The 19,380-nt window shown below is 33.8% G+C and overlaps 1 protein-coding gene across 7 annotated transcripts in view; it reads left to right on the top strand.

Moving 5' to 3' along the window:
• Nucleotides 1-19,380, top strand: part of LOC121740256 (chaoptin) — a 66,131-nt gene that overhangs the window by 18,073 nt on the left and 28,678 nt on the right. For all 7 annotated transcript variants that reach the window (XM_042132905.1, XM_042132906.1, XM_042132900.1 and 4 more), the window contains exon 2: nt 11,230-11,284. In XM_042132905.1, the coding sequence (XP_041988839.1) occupies nt 11,282-11,284 (3 nt within the window). In that variant the 5' untranslated portion in view covers nt 11,230-11,281. The remainder of the gene's footprint in view (nt 1-11,229; nt 11,285-19,380) is intronic.

Here is a 19,380-nt window from a genome sequence, read left to right as displayed (position 1 = left end):
ACGCAAAAGATTGATTTAGTAAATGTGGTTGGCAAGTTAAAATTTTCCTCACATTAACAATACATACATTCTGCATTTCTGCTATGATAAGGAGTAGCCATTGTGTGTATGATAAAGGTAAATAAATTTATACAGGGTGTAACAAAACAAAGTGATAATACTTTAGGATGTGTATAAGTCCCTTATATTATAAAACTAGCTGTTCCGTCAAACGTTTCTTTGCCATATAAAGTATTTCACCCATATTATTTTATTGAAGTGACTAAATAAGTATGTCACCATGGCAACGTCCATCGCTATCCCGTCGCACAATCGCCGTCAGTCTCGAGTTGTAATAATTTACTATTATTTATTCAACAAATGCACTTATCAATATAAAAATTACCCAGTAGCCGAATAACAGACCCACTGAATATGCATATAAAATTTGGTTAAAATCAGTAAAGCCATTCCGAAGGAGTACGCGGCCTAACATTGTGACACGAGAATTTTATATATAATAAGAAGTTAACGGTGAACGTAGCAGCGCTGAAAGTTTTTTTCTTTTTTGTGATTTGTATGGCCAAGTGCCCGACGCCAACGTTATGAGTTTGCTCATACAAAAAGTAAAAAAAAATATCTTTGAGCGCGGCAATTTTTACAGTGACCTCTAAACAGGGGAACTCAGAAAAAATTATAGCATATATCACCCGCGGTATAATTACTAACCTAATGAGACCTCATTTATTTAATTCAGACTAGTCGTTTAACTGCTACGATGCATAAATAATAGACTGTCAAATTCATTACGATTTTTTCGTTGTAGTCAGGTAAACCGGAGCCTTCATCCTTTCCCGTGGCTTTAACTCTACCGGCCCAATTTCAAAAGCTTTTCATTGGAAATGAAAACGCATATAAAAATAATGAAAACGACATACTAATCAATCATCTTTCCTGAATTGGAACGAAATCATTGCTGATGTTACAGCTTGCAAAATATTTTCCATTTTTAATTTTCGCTGACGCTTACATATTTTGTTTTCATTTACGTTTTTGTCAAAGGAACTGATTACACCGTCTACACAGAGTTTTCCGGTGTCTTTATGCCATCCTTTTTACAGAATACTTGAGGGTATGTTATTAAATTCCATATTTGAGGGTAGACAGTAATGAAATTTGCCAGAGCTCCACAAGATTAGGTATGGGAAATATTTTGGGCGTTTTGGATACTATAGTGCTTAGAGTACGAGTACGGCCTAGCTTCTACCGATATGTAGTTTTTATAAGGGGTTCATAATAGATACAGCAAATGATGCGTTGCTATCAGACTGATAAACACTACAATCATGGTAATATTTTTGAGTTAATGCATGCATTCTGCCTATTTACTTCAGACAAAAAATGCAACCAACTAATGGACTAACTATTGGCCTTGCATTCGTCCAGAGGTTTCTTTAAAAATATTATGTAAGTATTATGCAAGCTATAGAGCCTAAATAGATTGTCGTATTAAAGCTATATTTTGCTTTGATCTTCTATCCCCTCTGAGAGTATGCCCCTATACGCTGTGAGTAAGAGGTGTATTCACTTTTGTAACAGACAAAGTCTGGCAGGCACTCGTACAGTTATTCGCAATTTAAATAATTTTATAATTAGGTGGTTTTTAGTATAAAAGCGATGATTCCTGGTGTATCCATAATCCACCACCTATGAGGTGATCCTCATAGTGTATTCTAGAGTCTAGACAAGTCTCTACATGTTTATCGCAAAACCAGAAGCCCAGAATGACGCGAAACTGTCATTTATTTGGGCTTGCGGAATGCACAAGTATTGCAGTATTGGATTCCGGCGACCTTGCCGACGCTAGGTCAGGGCCGGCCCACGTGAGAGCACGAGCGTGTATTTATGTAGAGTAGGAAGTATTTTAACTGTTACGATGTAAACATTAGTAAGTATGTTATGTGTGTACACATCTCTTCGACGCATCTTGAGTTTTTTTAATACCAGATGACGGCCGCGACTCCGTTGCGCCAAAATACGTTTATTGCGCGGGAACTGTACATTGTTCCGGTACTCCGGACTCCGGACTCAAAGTAAGTCCATACAAAATTTCAGCGAAATTGGTTCAGCGGTTTGGGCGTGAAGAGGTTACAAACAGATACACTTTCGCATTAATAATATTAGATTAATTTGTATCCGAATCTTGGGATTTGGATGTGAAATAGAAATCCTAATTTAGTGTTAGTTGTTACTCGAGGTAGATGCAATTGCAAGGGTTTTCAAGTCAAGCAGCATCCGTTGTGTAGAGATGCAATGCTATTTTTACCGACTTCCAAAAAGGAGGAGGTTATACGTTCGGCTGTATGTATTTTTTTTTTGTATGTTCAACGATAACTCAGCCGTTTGTAATCTGATTTTCAAATTATTTTTGCGTTGTATAGGGTTTAACTCGAATTTAGTACCATGTTCACAAAAGTGGTGATCTGATGATGGGATCTTGGAGGAATCGAGGGGACTCCTTGAAATTTGTATGGAAACATATAGTGGTTTCAACTTTTTCTGAAGCATTCGAGGTAAATGCTACCAAAAAATAAGATTTCGCACCAGGTTATACCCTGGATCCGAAGGTACCCAACAGAACTTTTGAATCCTTATAGATACAGGTTCGGGGATTTCGGCGTTGTTTAAACAACTGAGAGCATAAGCCAACACATCAATTTATTTGATCATCATCATCAAAATCATAATTATGCCATGGGTCATCACATTATGACCCAATTATTGATGCTTTTCGTGATATTTTGCATCGAAGCAGATGTTTCTGATAATTATTTCGCTGTTTGTGGACCGATTTTCAAAATTCTTCTGTTGTTGTATAGGGTATAATCTTGATTTTGTATAATAATTACGAAAATGGTAAGCTGATGATGGGATCTATGAGCAATCGAGGGAAATCCTTGAAATTTATCAAAAGACTCATAGTGGTTAAAATGTTGTTTTTAGTAACTTAAACATATGTTACGAATAAGAGAAAGTTCATACGAAGGTGTCTCTTGGTCCAAAGGCACTGAACAGAACTCCTGAACCTTTAAAGATAAAAGTTTTTAAATTGCAGCATCGCTTAGATAACTGCAAGCATTTACCACAATTTCGCTTACAGTAACATAATGTGAATAGTCAGCATTCGTAGTGGTTATTGACGCATAAAGCCTTATCTTGTAGATAACTAAAAAGAGTGAAATTATTATTTTTAACAAAAAATTAAGACCGACTTCCAAGGTAAAAACAATAATAATATGATCTAAAAAGTATTAAATAACTATTACTCTATAATAGTGCCTTTTTCAGAATTCGTCTAAATCTCAACTATTTCTGTACATACTACTGTCTTCATTACTTTGAAGTCGGTACCAGTCCCAAAAGCTTCAGATATTCTGACATTGACCGAACTCACGATAAAATTAGCTGGTAGTTGGTACCGACTTCAAATAATGAAGACTGTAGTATGTACAGAAATAGTTGAGATTTAGACGAATTCTGAAAAAGGCACTATTATAGAGTAATAGTTATTTAATACTTTTTAGATCATATTATTATTGTTTTTACCTTGGAAGTCGGTCTTAATTTTTTGTTAAAAATAATAATATTTTTAAACAAGTATATTTTTGTGTAGTCCACAAGGTTCTAACACAAGTCTGGGGGGTGAGCCAAGACATTTTCTTAATCGCTTCTTTATAGAATCGCCGATCAAAATATTGAATGGAATTGACATAAGACGAGTCGAACGTCAACGTCATATTAACGAAAGCTTATGTCAATTCCATACATTTTGGTTGGTGATTCTACACTTACATAATTTATAGGACAGTTAATGTAGATAAATAATGTAGAAGTCACTTAAGAGATTTTATAAAAAACCTAGAAAAAGAGACCTTTCCCCCCTCCCCTACCGCCGGCTCGTGTCCCTCCCTCGGGGACTTAATTAGTATACCTATATTCATTTGGATACCTTTAGGAATAACTGTACTTATCAACTTTCAAACCTACATTAATTTATTTAATTATTTGGTCTGATCGACGATTTTGAAAATAATTTTCTTAGAATTGACTCGCAAGAATTCACAATTCTTTAGTACAATGTAGGTACTACTTGAAATATACTTGTGTCTATTTGTATGTCTGGGGGCAAAGGAAATTTTTATAATACTTATCTACTTTAAATATAGGTCTATTTGTATGCAAAGTTGGCTTTTCAAAAGGGTTTGATTTAGAATTGCATGAATATCGTTGGACTATGATAGTTTTGGCGTATCGCCAATACAAGCGAAGAATGTATGAATATTTTAAATTAACTGTAATTTATGGTAACTTATGTCTGTGCCATTTCACGTGAACGAATCGACCTAATTTGCAATTTCAACGAAATCAAGCATCCACTTCGTTCCGGCATGTAATTGTGCGTTTATCTCATTATGCGATGCGATTTCAAACGTCACGACATTGATCCGATATCGTATCGTACCCACATAAAAATGCACTAACGGCTAAATATGAAACTTTTTAAGTCCTACACTACGATTTGTGACTGTTTGGAAAAAAGTACAGATCTACAAAGGTCTTGCCAAAAACTATAACTAGCACCACCATCTTGTCTTCGTTATACTTATTTTGTTTCTTACTAGTCAATGTCATCTAAGTTAATTTTGCATGTGGCTAAATTAAAACCGGCCAAGTGCTTGTCAGGCCACGCGCAATATAGGGTTCCGTAGTACCGCGAGTTTTTTTTTTAAATTTTTGTATGGTAAATGAATGTACATTTATAACTAAAAACATGATATCAGTTACTTTCAAATGAATTCGAACGAAAAGTTCCTTTATACTTCGCCGAATACATTTTTTTTAAGTTGATCGACTATTACTCAATAACTTATGAAGTCTTCTTAGCCGTGATAGTTTTCCTTTTAAATTTTATTTCCTACTCCCGTGAATTTTTTCTCACTTCCAGAAGTAACCGTTTAGCTGGGAGAAACTGGACTCTAACGATTTTTTCCACTTTAAAAATTAATATTTCAGTAACGGATTCCTAAATCGAAAAATGATCTATGAATACTCATAATATTTAAAAAAAAAACCTATCACTATAATAACGAAACTGTTTATTTATATTTTTAACCTAATTTTAATACTTTAATGATCTATTTAGTTAAAGCTTGTCAGCGCCGCGCCGCATAAAACTGAAAATAAATTCATCAAAACTTCCGTTTGCCTGTTTATACAGCGATATATAAAAATATATATGAGCTATATTTCAATCATGATCATAATATTTAATTAAACGTTTACATGCCCAGTAAACTCAGAGTTCTGATGTCTTATATATTTTTATATAAATACTAATATTGGGACTACCAAACGTGTTTTAAAACTATGTACTTCAAATAATTTGCAGAGATAGGTAGAACATCTAAATATATGTATGTGCAAGCTTACTAGTGTATAAAAATAAATACGTCGTTATCATTACCACTGCCTATTTTGTCATTTGCACATATGACTCACTGTGAACACAATACCAATGTACTGTTAAATTTTTCTATTTCTAGGTAGTGCATTTTAAACTATATTCGTAGCTCGCGATATCGTATCGTATAATGTGAAAAGCGTTTAATGTTACTCTAAATTAATTCGTAAGACAAAGTATCTACACAATATTTTAATAAACTAGTTACTATGTGGTAACAGCCGCGGCAACATGTTAATAGATAGCTTGCAGTATTCCGCTAAAACAAACAAAATACTTCTCGAAACAATGTGGCTTGAATGAAATATTTTTAAACCAGAACCCCGCCACATCATCACCTGTACGAGTTAAAATATTTTAGACAAGGAAAATCCATAAGTACTATAAAGTGTATGTTTGTTTGTCTGTTAGCGTTACCCCTTTACGCTTTAACCGCTTATTTTGATTTGCTATTTTTTGATGACATTCACAATAGAGATACTTTCAGTAAGGAAATAACATTAAAAAAATATACGTTTCATCGCGGTCGCCGGGGGCTTGGGGCTTTGGCTTCGCTTGAGGCTTTAAAACAGTCATTCAAAACATCGCCTTTTCGCTTATTTTCAAATCGCCTTTCGGTATGAAGTTATGAACTAATTGAGAGATAGGAAAAATGCAAAAATAAACGGGCTAAAATAGTAAATAAAAATCTAATCGAAGTAAAGAAACTTTTACGTTACCGAAACAAAGAATACCTAAGAAACTAGGAAACTCTAAGTCCTATAAACAAAACTAAGAGATTTAGTATTCTCCAGAGTCCTAATAAACCTTCCCTTTTTATTATACAAGAGATTTTTCGTTACGCAACTACTGGAATAGTCAAGTAAATAAGATCTCATTTGCGAAATTTGCGATATTCGAACGGAATTCGCGATACTGACATATTGAATTCGGTCTAGGGTGTGTCGGAAATCCAGGATTTGCTGAAATAGCGGCTCTGCATATTCATACTTTGTACTTTGTTTGTGACTGATATATGGACCTGGCTTAGGGTTGTCAAAAACGGCTTTTTGAATATTTCTTATTCATTTTTCTTATTTTAGGTGATGTTGGTGAAAACGGGTAGGCTTGTGTTGAAGCTGACAATACCAGTAATATATTTTCCTGTTATATCGCGTAAATAAATAGTCGTTTTTCACTTTTTCAATTTGAGAATATTACAAGTTTTTCTAGTGTTCCAGCTTTCTTCATTATTTAAATGCATTCTTCATTACAGCATTCATCCTTATGAATATTGTTTATAACTTAGCCTATATATTTATGTTTTTAGAAAGTTTTTGATTTTTTCAGAAATTTGAGTTAAGGTATGTCACCTTAACTCAAATTCCTGAAAATCTTTCGATAGAGGAAACCAATGTTCAGTTTTTTTAATTGAAGAGCAAAGGCTCAACAATTTACTGAACTATGACGGTTGGCTTCATTTAACTTTTAAGTGTCTAACCTCTTTCCGATAGCCCTGAATACATCTGGGGTTATGGGGCAACAGCCCAGGGCGAGTTGGCCTGGAGAGGACTGGAAATAGGACAAACGTTGTGGGCAACCATTTTTGCAAGATGGCGCCTATCCGCCCTTCCAGGAATTTAATAATTGTTGTGATGCTTGGAATAGAATACACTATAGAATAATAATAAGTCTTATATTTTAATAAGTACATATTATAAGACTTATTATTCTATTGAAGCGCCCAAATATTGCTCTATTTACTGTCATAAAAACGTAGCTGTACACTATTGCTTGTGCTCTCGCCATGTAGCGACTAGCAGCCAAACCGCTCGTTCACGTGAACACATACCTAATAAACAACCAACGTGTTACGTGACATTTCGTGGAACTATTCACTTTGTCACTCTTTAATAAACTTTATCCATAGTTATATTATGACTTAATCATCATAATATTATTATGATAGTTACTACATTCCTCAGCCAATTGATTGCACTGTATTTTTCCTCTCGTATTTTTCTCAGTATTGGTTGTCCAATATTGAGAAAAATACGAGAGGAAAAACCCCAACCCAAGAGGCTTGTGCCTGTTGTGACTTTTGAACGCTGTCTGCTACCTCTTCACGCCCAAACCGCTGAACCGATTTCGCTGAAATTTCGTATGGAGATACTTTGAGTCCCGGGAAAGGATATATGATACTTTTTGTCCCAGAAAAATGTACGGACCCCGTGTAATAAACGAATTTTGGCGCAACGGAGTTTACGGGCGTAATCTAGTACTAAAATAACTTTAATCATGCACTGGCTGTTAGAGTATTATTAAATCGTAGTTGCAAATATGATTTATAACCCGTAAATCCAGTATTACTGCTTAGTACTTACCTTTATGACTCCAGAGCTTTATTAAATACAAACTAGTCGAAACTAGCGCACAATCCAATCTATTTGAGGTGCCGCTACAAAGTTGGGCTGTTGATACTACCACTTCCGACACTGGAATATCGTTGTAGACATTCATCGTCATTATTATGGTTACAAGTAGGGAATGCAATACCGGGATACCGGGATCCCGAAATACCGGGATCCCGCATGCAATTTGCGGGACTAATCCCGGTCGAAAATTTAGCGGGATCTCGCGGGACTAGCGGGATTACAAAGAAGCTTGATTCATACGTGTAACTCTGTGCGAGGGGGTGCGTGAACTGGCTACAGGCAGCCCACTAAACAATTTACCTTCAATTCACCTATATTTCACTTTAAATGACAATTGTACCAAGTATCAACCAGCGTGGAAGCTGAGCGAAATTTTTTAGCTTCTGGCTACCTTGTGTCGACAGTCGAATATCTGGAGCCGTTTGGCAGACGACAAAATTAATACCCTAACTTTTTTAATATCTATACATATAATAAAATCGTAGGAAAGTCAATTCTGTACATTGAATATTTTTGAAAAATAATACTTGCGACGTGATCTACAATCGATATGGAAGCCAAAAATATAGTTTTTAGAATTTTTGTCTGTTTGTATGTATGTCTGTTTGTCTGTATGTATGTCCGGGATAAACTCAGAAAGTACTGGATGGATTTACTTCAAATTTTGCAAGGATATTACTTAGAGGTCGGGTCAACACATATGCTATATATTATAACGATATCATCTATGATGGGGGGGAGGGACTCAAGTTTCATTATTTTTAGTTTTTTGCTCATATCGCTAAAAAAGTGCGTTGTAGAGAAAAAAAGTGCGGTACACAATTAAAGCTCATAAAATTTTCCACAAATTTCTCCTTTACACTGTGTATCTATCTCCACTCCTTGCCTTGCTATGAGCTTTTATCTCTCTTATCTATACAGATTTTGAGTGTCGTTTGATTTATATGCAGCGAGCTTCGGCACCGGTCGTTTTTGGGGGGGGGGGGGGGGGGGGGGGCTGGGTCGTCGTCGTCCCCAAACCCCCCCTTCCTTAAAAATTTCTCCTTTTTAGGAACAAACTAAGTCATCTATACATATAATAAAATCGTAGGAAAGTCAATTCTGTACATTGAATATTTTTGAAAAATAATACTTGCATCGTGATCTACTATGCTGACGCGGACGAAGTCGCGGGCACCAGCTAGTACTTGTAAGCTTGAACTTAGGTATAGTATGTAACGGAATCTTTTAGCACAATTTTCCCTATATTTCGAAAAAAAAATGTTTTTAAATAAAACATGAAAATAAATACCTAAGCATATTTTGAGTTTATTTTAACTATTATTATTACGTAACCATTTCCAAAAAATGTTTAGTTTTTCTTTTATTTTTACATCTAAAGTCTAAAGTATTAATAAACCGTTGTAATAAAAAGTGTGAGAATAAGTTTTAAAACAAACTTATTATTAAGTTTCTAAGACTAAAACGGAGTCTATCAAGTAAAGTCATTATAACCATTTATTTTGAAAGTTTAAGTTCACCCTGCGGGAACCCGCAAATACCGGGATCCAGCGGGATTGTGATGGTACAGTCCCGCAAATACCGGGATTGAAATTATCTTGCGGGATTGCATTCCCTAGTTACAAGTATGTAGCCATGTACAGAGAGTAAGTATTATCATGCTCAGGAAAAAGAACCGAAAGCCTATGACTTGCGTGTGATACCGTTTATTATTTACCTACTCAAAGGGCTACTCCCTTTGAGTTTACTTCAGAAACGAAAGAGAAAGATAGGCTTATAAATTATTACTCAAATAAAATTAATATTACAATTTATCAACATTAAACTTTCTGGTTTATGATACTTATCAAGATGTCTGTGTTTATATTATGTGGTTTTGATCGCGTATAAATACTTTGTAGTTCAAGGCATACTTCATGGTTTGTCATGTACTCTCTATTGTCCTACCTTCAATTTGATACGCCAGCACTACGCAACAGCCCATTAAATGGGATTTTCGGTCATTTACCTGCATCCACCTATGTCAATTCCATTTAGATCTCTCTTACAACATACTAATTTAACCCACTCGTTGCTGATCCATCATCAACTGAGTATAAATAATGCTGTCGCGCTATACTGTTAATAATTATAGAGATAGATATATACATAATATTATGATGTGTCAAATGTTTCAGCTCATTTTCTCTCATTGCTCTTCACTAAAAATAGAGCCACAAGATATTTTTTATGATATCATATAAACCCAATAGTACTGACCTATTGACCGATGTTATTCAAAAATTATATTATATTATTATTGTTTTACTACTTTTGTGTTTTCTATTCTTATATACCTAATACCTAGATAGCTACAGAATCAAATACAATCCCAGATTTCATATCATGCGTAAGCCGAATATTTCGTCCGTCCAAAAATAATACCTGTCTTCGTAAATGTATTCATGAAAGAATTATGACTCAAAGGACAATCAATTTTGGTCCCAGACGGTCCTAGAGTGTAGCATAATATATGAGTGTGTTGTATGACATACAAAGTGTTTATTTTATTAAGGTTAGAAGGGATTATATGAAATACGGGCCCTCGGGGGCATGATAACGCACTACGTATGCGAGATTTCTACACTGCTTAGCTTGAATATCTAAGACTTATTCATTCGAATTTCAAGTATATTTTTGGCATGCCAGCTAGTTTAGTTCTACTTTTTCTCTAGTAAAGAGAAATAAATTATTTAGTTAAGGGTAGCTGGTCTTTAAAGAGCAGAAAAATCTAGAGAGTGGTTGCTAAAAGTTTTGATTTTATAGTTTAAAGCAGTTTATTGATATTAGACAATGAGAATAAGAATGAATCTCTTGAGAAAATAAATTAATAAAATCCTTCCTACCTTCTTTTGATTTGACGAATTTTAGATGAGAACAAAATAAATATACTCACAGCTTTTTAAGAACTTCGTCTCACATCATATTATAGTCCTCTTTACATTTTTCACACTTTAAAGTCACTGAACTTTTGTATTTGTTGAATGTAGGTGTTTTCTATAAGCAACACTTATTTCGTCATAAGAGTTAATTATTTTACCTAATATGACCTAAACCACAAGTCACAACGTGATCAAACAACTTCATAATATTATTTACAATATCATATCAAAATTTCTATCATATTTTTTGACCTGCTCCATGGTTTGGACCATGAATTAATCATTTATTTTCTTTCAAAATTTAATCAGCGATCCATAACATTATAATTCGAAATATTAAGTACATCAAGACTTCATCTTATTTCAAGTGTTTGAAATATGATTTCTATTTCAGGTGAAGCAATGAGCGAGTGATCTGAAGTATATGGAGAAGAGCACCAGCCATCATGGTGAGTGGTTTAGTGGGTGATAATGGTAATGGACGCCATTTTTATAAATCATAGTATCTATTCCTAGACTCATTTCGAATATAGAACGATTTTGTTGCTGAGTGAAAGATATGCATTCTTACATAATGCGTGTGTCTCGAAATATAACCACTGTGCACTGGCACAGAATATATATTAGTAGTAGGTACGCACTGGCCATTACTTATGAGTTATGACGTCTTCAATCCGACGCCATATTATTGGTGTGCTACTGATGAGACAAGTGTGACGTATTATATGTGTAGACCGTAATATATTTTACAACAAAGCTATCCCAAAAAGATGTAATATTATACATTAATGCACTAGCCAGTATATTAATTTTCAGAATGCATCAAGTTTATGGCGACTATTCTAAACGTCATGGCAACTGCCTATAGACAAGGCCCCAAGGGGCAAATTTTGTTTTTTTTTATTAATAAAGTAATAATGATTAGTGTAAGTATAGCAAAGAGATTAAATAATATATGATTTATGAATGAATGAATGTAAAAACGTATACTTTACTATGTGCTATACTCATTGCTTGCGTTAAACCGATTTACTAAAAAAATAAGTAATTTCGCAACAAAAATTAAAGTTACACGGAAACATAAAAGTACTCTTAAAAGCTACAAAACCAACATTTTATATTCCATTCAGTAAAAGGCGAGATAAGTTGGATTTATTTTACAATGCCTCGCCTCGGCCTGCAGCTGAATTATCGACGTCGCTCCGAGAAAAAATTTAAAACTCAAGTTTTCATCCGTTCCATAGATATAAGAAATGTCGATAAGTAAGCAATTTTATCGCTTCTATATAATACAATTTCTGAAAGCTAATATTTTTATTTCGGGAAAAAGGTACGTTTCCATAAGTATTTTTAACCTTTGTGTTATGTTTAATATAATTAATGTCATAGAATTCTAAATAAACTTAAAATTATAATGAAGACTAATTGTTATATTTTAATTACCATAGTGCTTAGTCAGAATGCATTTTTATCTAAGTATTCTGATACTAACATCTAACTGTCTCATTCTAAAATCGACATAGATTTCACTAAGTATTCTTAGTTAAGTACATTGCTAATTAGTAATTAATAAACAATAATAAGTATTCATATTTCATATCAAACAATACACCATATAATATTCGCCACTTTATTAAAGAGAACAATAAAACGGTAAATGTCCGAACAAAACAAGGAAACTATGGACCCGGCGCCACTGATATTGTTCTTTTATCGAAAATATAATAAAGAACCAATTGTGGCACACTGGATTGAGTCTTAAGGGGTCTCACACGAAATGGGAAAAGCCTTCAAAGGCCTTTTCATTTGACCTCTTAACTCGAATTGATTGCAAATAAAAGGGGCTGAAAAAAGGTAAAATGTGTAGGCTTTTAATCGTGGAATAGGAGCTGTGGGTGTTTAAATTTAAAATGTTTAAATCGAATAACTGTTGAGAATTTTTAATACGGTTAATTTTTAGGTTAGCTAAGTCATGTGTTCCAATTTTTTTATTTAAAAGTATTGAAATTGCTTTTATTAACAGACAGTAATAAAATTTCGTAAAAGTCTTGGCTCTTGAGGGTGTAGAAGAAAATATTTTATTTTTATTTATTTATTTAATTCAGGCATCTTGGCCCATATTATAAATACTTACAATTATACTAAAAACTAACACTAACACTAAAACACTAAACACGTATTGTCTGCGACGTGGGGCGCGACGTGTTCGGAAGTCGTCCTCGGAACCTCATGTAGACGACTCCAATCGGCCAGAACTCCTCCTCGAAGGTCGGTAGATGATGCGTCGGGACTCTCACCACAAATATGACGTAGTAATCGCACTCGCTAATGAAGGGCTAAAAACCTTATTAGGTATATTGTTTTTTTGCGACAACAGAAAAAAGCAATTTATTACGATGTGTGAAAACTTCACTGCCTAGGAGGCCTACATCGAAACTGTTTTGAGACTCAAACGTTCGAATCAGAATGCCGCGTCCTACTTATCAAATTCAAAAAGGCGCTTGCCCATACAAAAGTGAAAAAAATCGTCTTTCAGAGCTGCTACTTTCACAGTGAACTCTCTACAAGGAACACGTACACACCCTAAAGTATTATCACTTATTTTTGTTACACACTGTATAAAAATGAATCCATTTTCGCGTGGTCACGACATCACGCGTAAACGGCTGGACCGATTTTGCTGAAATTTGGCATAGAGATTCTTTGAGTCCCGAAGAAAAAACTTGAATACATTTTGACCCGGAAAAATGTACGGTTACTGCACAATATACTTTTATGATTTGCGCGTAAACTATTTAATCGGTCTTGATGAATTTTGGTATGGAGATACTTTGAGTTTCGGGAAAGAACAAGGGATACTTTTTGTCCCGGAAAATGTACGGTTCCCGCACAATAAACTTTTATGATTTTCGCCTAAACTATTCAATCAATTTTGCTGAATTTTGGTATGGAGATACTTTAAAGTCTTGGGAAAGGACAAGGGATACTCATATCCAGTTTATGCATTACCGCGAAGCTTCGATGCCGCGGACAAGAATACAGACAGTCAAATCTTCTAGTATAAAAATGAGTCGGGTTTTCCTTCCTGACGCTATAACTCCAGAACGCACGAACCGATTTCCACGGTTTTGCATTCGTTGGAAAGGTATCGGGCTCCGTGAGAAAAAAAATTAAGAAAAAACTTCAAGAGAAAAGCAGGAAAACAGGGAAAATCATTTTATGGCAAAACAACGTTTGCCGGGACAGCTAGTACCTAATATAACACTTATTAATTTTTACCCCGGTTAAAAATTGCAAAATTACAACGGAGAAAACTGCAACAAATAATTTTTCACGACGTTTTTCATTTTCATTTCATGCAAAATAAGATTTTTAACAAAATATTTTCAATTCTAAAAACTAACCTAAAAATATGTAAAGTATTAAAAGGCTGTCGCACATGTCAAGTAATTGACACACAGAAATGTGCCAGTACAGTGCCACTGGGGAGTGCAAGTCGGAATACGTTAGAGCCACTAGATTTTCGACTGGAACACACCACGGAGCCATGTCAGGAGTAGGGTTGCCGAAAATGCTTAATTTTATACTTTTTTTCATATTTTAAAGTTTTATGTTAAGATTTTCCAAATCCTTTGTATTATTTTTAGATGTTTAAAACATAAAGTAAACATAATATAAAATTTCCGAGCAAATTTTGCAAAACCAAGTAATTTTATTACCCGTTTAAGTAATGTTTAAATTGAGAAGAGTGGAAATTCACTTTAGTTAGTTTTTAACATAAATATACTCGTAATAACTATTAATATTTATGCATACAATTAACTGATAAGCTATCTATGATCTATAAAAATCGCGATTGACAATGAAGTGTCAGATGTTCCTAGTTCCTAGATATCGTATTCTGCATACTCGATGTGAATTAATTTTGAGAAAGATTATCATTCTTAGAGTTACCGAGAGGTTTTCCGATGAATCTGTAATAATCTGTGTCTTTATAAGAGATCAATTTTATTCTTAAATATTCTAAATACAGTGCGAACATTTTTCATTTAGCGCCTAGACAAAAAAGATCAATGACCGCGACCGCCTCGTTTCGCTGAGTATAGTATAGATACTTTGAAAATCAAGAAACACCTTCACTAAGTTGTTTGAATTTTCTGGCAGCGACAACCCTGCATTGACTGCATTCGATCACCGGCATCCGACTTTTAAACTTATTTTGTTTGTGCTACGGTTTAAAATTGAAATGCGGTTAGAATTGTGACATTCTAAGCACACTTTGATGGAATAATGTTTTCCTTTTGATATAAAAGCAGTAGAGTAATTACGAGCCTAGTAGCAATAGTTTTTATGATGCCATAGAAATAAAAATATCTTAAATATTATGATATTTTTATTTCTATTGTTTATTTTTATTTATATTGTATTGATATACAACAATAATACTTATAAATTTTATAAGTATTATTGTTGTATAATATATTATGTATATTATATCAATCAACTATTTCTGTATGTCGATAACTATTTAGTTGTTGAATTTTCGCTTGTAAATGGCTAATTACCTACAGGATATAAACCCCGGTTAGGTACATAGAGTTGATTCTGAATCTCATATTTATGATAATTAAAATGCCAATAATTGTAATAAATCTGCTGTGGAGCTTTTATGGAAAATGTTAATGATCTACGTTGCAAAAATTGCAACTCCTCGCTCGGTCGAAAGACCTTCCTTTGAGACACTCAAACATATTTACACAACCTACATGGGAAAACAACATTTGACGGATCAGCTAGCACCTCTATTATATTCATGTCTGCGTCGTAATTATAGGTAGGTACACCAACAAATATTTATCTGATGTCTCCGATCGAAGGTTACGTTAAGTGGAACTCTGAAGAGGATAGCTGATTAAGGGTTAACAATAGCAAGGCGCTAGCCGAATTTTCCCATTTCCACTATAAGGAAATATCAGGAAATCTATATCAATAGGCTCCATCAACATATTGACAGAGCTAAAAACCTTTTCGATGTTCGTACTATTTTCGTAAGAAAATGTCGGCGGCATTTTCGTAAGTAATGTAACGAGTATTCTGACAAATATATTGTATAGTTGTTATTAGTTGCTCGCTTCTTCATCCATACTATCCATACTAAATATTATAAATGCGAAACTCTGTCTGTCTGTTCGTCTGTTAGTTCTTTACGCCTAAACCGCTAAACCGATTTTTCTGAAATTTGGTATAGCTCACATCAGGTGCTTTGAATCCCGGGATAGAAGCAAAGGGTACTTTTATCCCGAAAAAATTTACGGTTCCCGCGCAATAAACGAATTTTGATGCAACGGAGTTGCTTGCGTCATCTAGTGCTGAATAAAATCTTAAAGAAACCGTACATCTTACCGCGGTCCCGTCTACAGGATATATGTGCCAATTATGTAAAGTGTAAACGATCTATATAATATCGGATTTAGTTTAAATAATGATATCTTTAAACGAGCAATTCTTGTATATATCTCGGAATCGGCTCCAACGATTTTCATGAAATTTTGTATATAGGGGGTTTCGGGGGCAATAAATCGATCTAGCTAGGAATCATTTTTAGAAAATGTCATTTTATTCGTGTTTTATCGAATACTGAGCAAAGCTCGATCGAATAGCTAGTAATGATTTAAACCTCCAAAACTCACTTTATCGACGGAAATAAAATTAGTTTCATGTTAACAAAATACCTTTTTGTAAAGGTATTTGGAGTTTGAAATAATGGCACTACCTTTTTGTCAAACAGAAGGCTTTGTGAACGTTTGGTAAAGCTTTAGAAATGGACTATAAAAGGCAAAGGTCCACGAGTATCGATTTTCTTTCAAAAACGATAAATACGTGGTTTACTTTACAGGATACTTAGACAAATAGCAATAAATAGTTTCGATGGCAAAGTTAGCTATTAACAAAAGGGATTTGAAAGCAAATGGAAAGCAATTTGAATTTTGACGTTATTATTTTTTTATGTAGCTCGCGCATACCGTAGATTTTTCCGGAATAGAGGTTCAGCTCCTATGTCCGTTCTCGGGACTTACCAGTTACCACACCTAAATCGTCTATTAGTATGGAAGTATGGATATGATTGTGCTGCCCTACTAGTAACTAGACAAGTGGCAAGCGATTATCGTAAACGCAAACAAAATGTATGGGATTTGACATTAGTATTCGCTAGCGAAGCGATGACTTATGTCAAATCGCATACATTTTGTTGGCGTTTACGATATTTTTATAGCTAGGCATTAGTGATGTAACGAATGTTGGATTTTTCAGATTCGCGAATGCGAATGCGATTGCGAATATTTATCTTCAACATTCGCGAATGCGAATATTTTAAAATTTCAAAAAAAGCGCGCGTAAATAGTTCGACAGGTTTGACGTTTCGTGTCGGCTATGTTTAAATTGAACATAACCGAACCGATATTGCTTATAGTCTGTCAAGAAAGTGATAAAATTAAAAAGTGGCAACATCGTAGTGTCATCCCATTTTTCTTAGATTGATTTGAAAGGGAAAGACACTAAGATGTTGCCACTTTTTAATTTCTTCACTTTCTTGACAGACTATAATTGAATGAATTTAGTCACAGAAAGTTCATTCTAAAAGTTTTGTTTTGTTTTGAGGTTAGTTTTATGTTTTATGTTTCAAGTAAGTAATTGTTTAGTTTTTTTAGTAAATAGAAATTGTAAACTTTATTTAAGAATGATAGTAAAGTAATAATATACTACTAAATGAATGCAAACCTTACATAGTTGTAACAAGGCTGATTAATGTTAGATTTGATAAGATCTCTGAAGTTCTTTTTTCATAAATGACTAATGAGGCTTTAATTTACAATGTAGAAGTATGATTTAATAAAAATATCTAAGTGTTATCTATTGTATTATTATATTATTTCAAATGCATGCATATAATAATTTCCTTTTTGATTATTAAAACATTCGCTAAATATTCGCATAATTTTTGCGAATGCGAATGCGAATATTGAAAAATACGCGGATATTCGCGAATGCGAATGCGAATGCGAATATCCGTTACATCACTACTAGGCATATTACTATATATTTTCTATACTAATTTTCGCATGACCGCACACTCAGCTAAATATAATATATTTCTGGTAGCTACTATAATATATAGTACGGTATATTAATATATATTATAGCTTAGTCTGTGACGGGCTTAATCGCTTGCCACTTGTCTAGTAGGGCTGATATAGCTTACAGCTTGTATGTCAGCACAATAATAGATATCAAAAATATCATCAATTTTGACAATGTTGTAAAAATCATAAGTTCAATAAAACCCACATCAATATTTAAGATATAATGCGTAGGATGAAAATATTACCTATAGGTATATAACACATATAAAATTATAATATCAGAGATTTTTCACTGCGGTCACTATTTTTTTTTGACAATACTTGACCATATGACTAACATATCGTAGTCAACACGTGAATCACTACTACGACTGACTCATCTATTACTAGAGTGGCGTTTGATTAGGTAATTATTTATTCAGAAATGTCGTACACCTTGAGATGAGTCTGTTCATACTACATCGATTCATAGGAAGATGACGGACGGACGGACGAAACACGTTGACTTTCCCGTTGTTCATTGTATATTATTGTATCTGTGCTCATCAAAACCAGTCCAGCTTAGGATCCTATTCGACGCAAACAAATATTATTTCCTCTTCATAATATTTACTTTAGATATAACGTTCACGTTAAATTTGCTTACCAAAATACACTGACTTCCACATAAAGTGCTTAATTAAGCGAAATGCTAAAATTCCCATTCCGTTTTTCATTTATATTCAAATACAGAAACGAAAACATGAATCGCCTGTACATGCGCAACCGAGGGAAATGTTTTTCATATTAGACTGGAAAACTCTACCGACACTGTATTGAAAATCACTGAGAATATATTTACATTACATTAAATATTTGCACGTCGATTAAAACGACATCACTTTTAACATATTGTATCATCTGTTCACACCATATTATTGCAAAGAAAGATTATGATTAATATTATGATTATTACAGTTAAGTTTCGTAAATATACATTTAATTTATTATGGAAGAATCAGGAAGGGAAGAATAAATAAATTAGAACCACACAAATTAGAAACAAGGATATAATTATATAAGATAAATTATTATTATTATAGAGACTACAATTTGTATTTATAAGAGGTATCTCAGTAGATATCAATTTATTAATTCAATAATCAGTAAGATCAACATTTCGTTACTCCCGATTTTATTTATCTTAAAATATGGGAAACGGGTACTTTATAATATAAATTTAATGACCATTTTTGAGTCCTGACATAATAGGCTAAGGAAATACTATATAGTCCTACCCTACCCTGTTGGATAGGACTAGTATTTCCTATATTTTTTCTGATTTTCTTTATAGTGTTAACACAGGTAACATAATATCAGTACGTCTGCAATTTCGATACTTTTCAAAACGTTTAAGAGCTCAC

This window comes from Aricia agestis, chromosome 3 (genome assembly GCF_905147365.1).
Source record: "Aricia agestis chromosome 3, ilAriAges1.1, whole genome shotgun sequence".
Lineage (NCBI taxonomy): Eukaryota > Metazoa > Arthropoda > Insecta > Lepidoptera > Lycaenidae > Aricia > Aricia agestis.
This window is presented reverse-complemented; position numbering and strand designations above follow the sequence as displayed.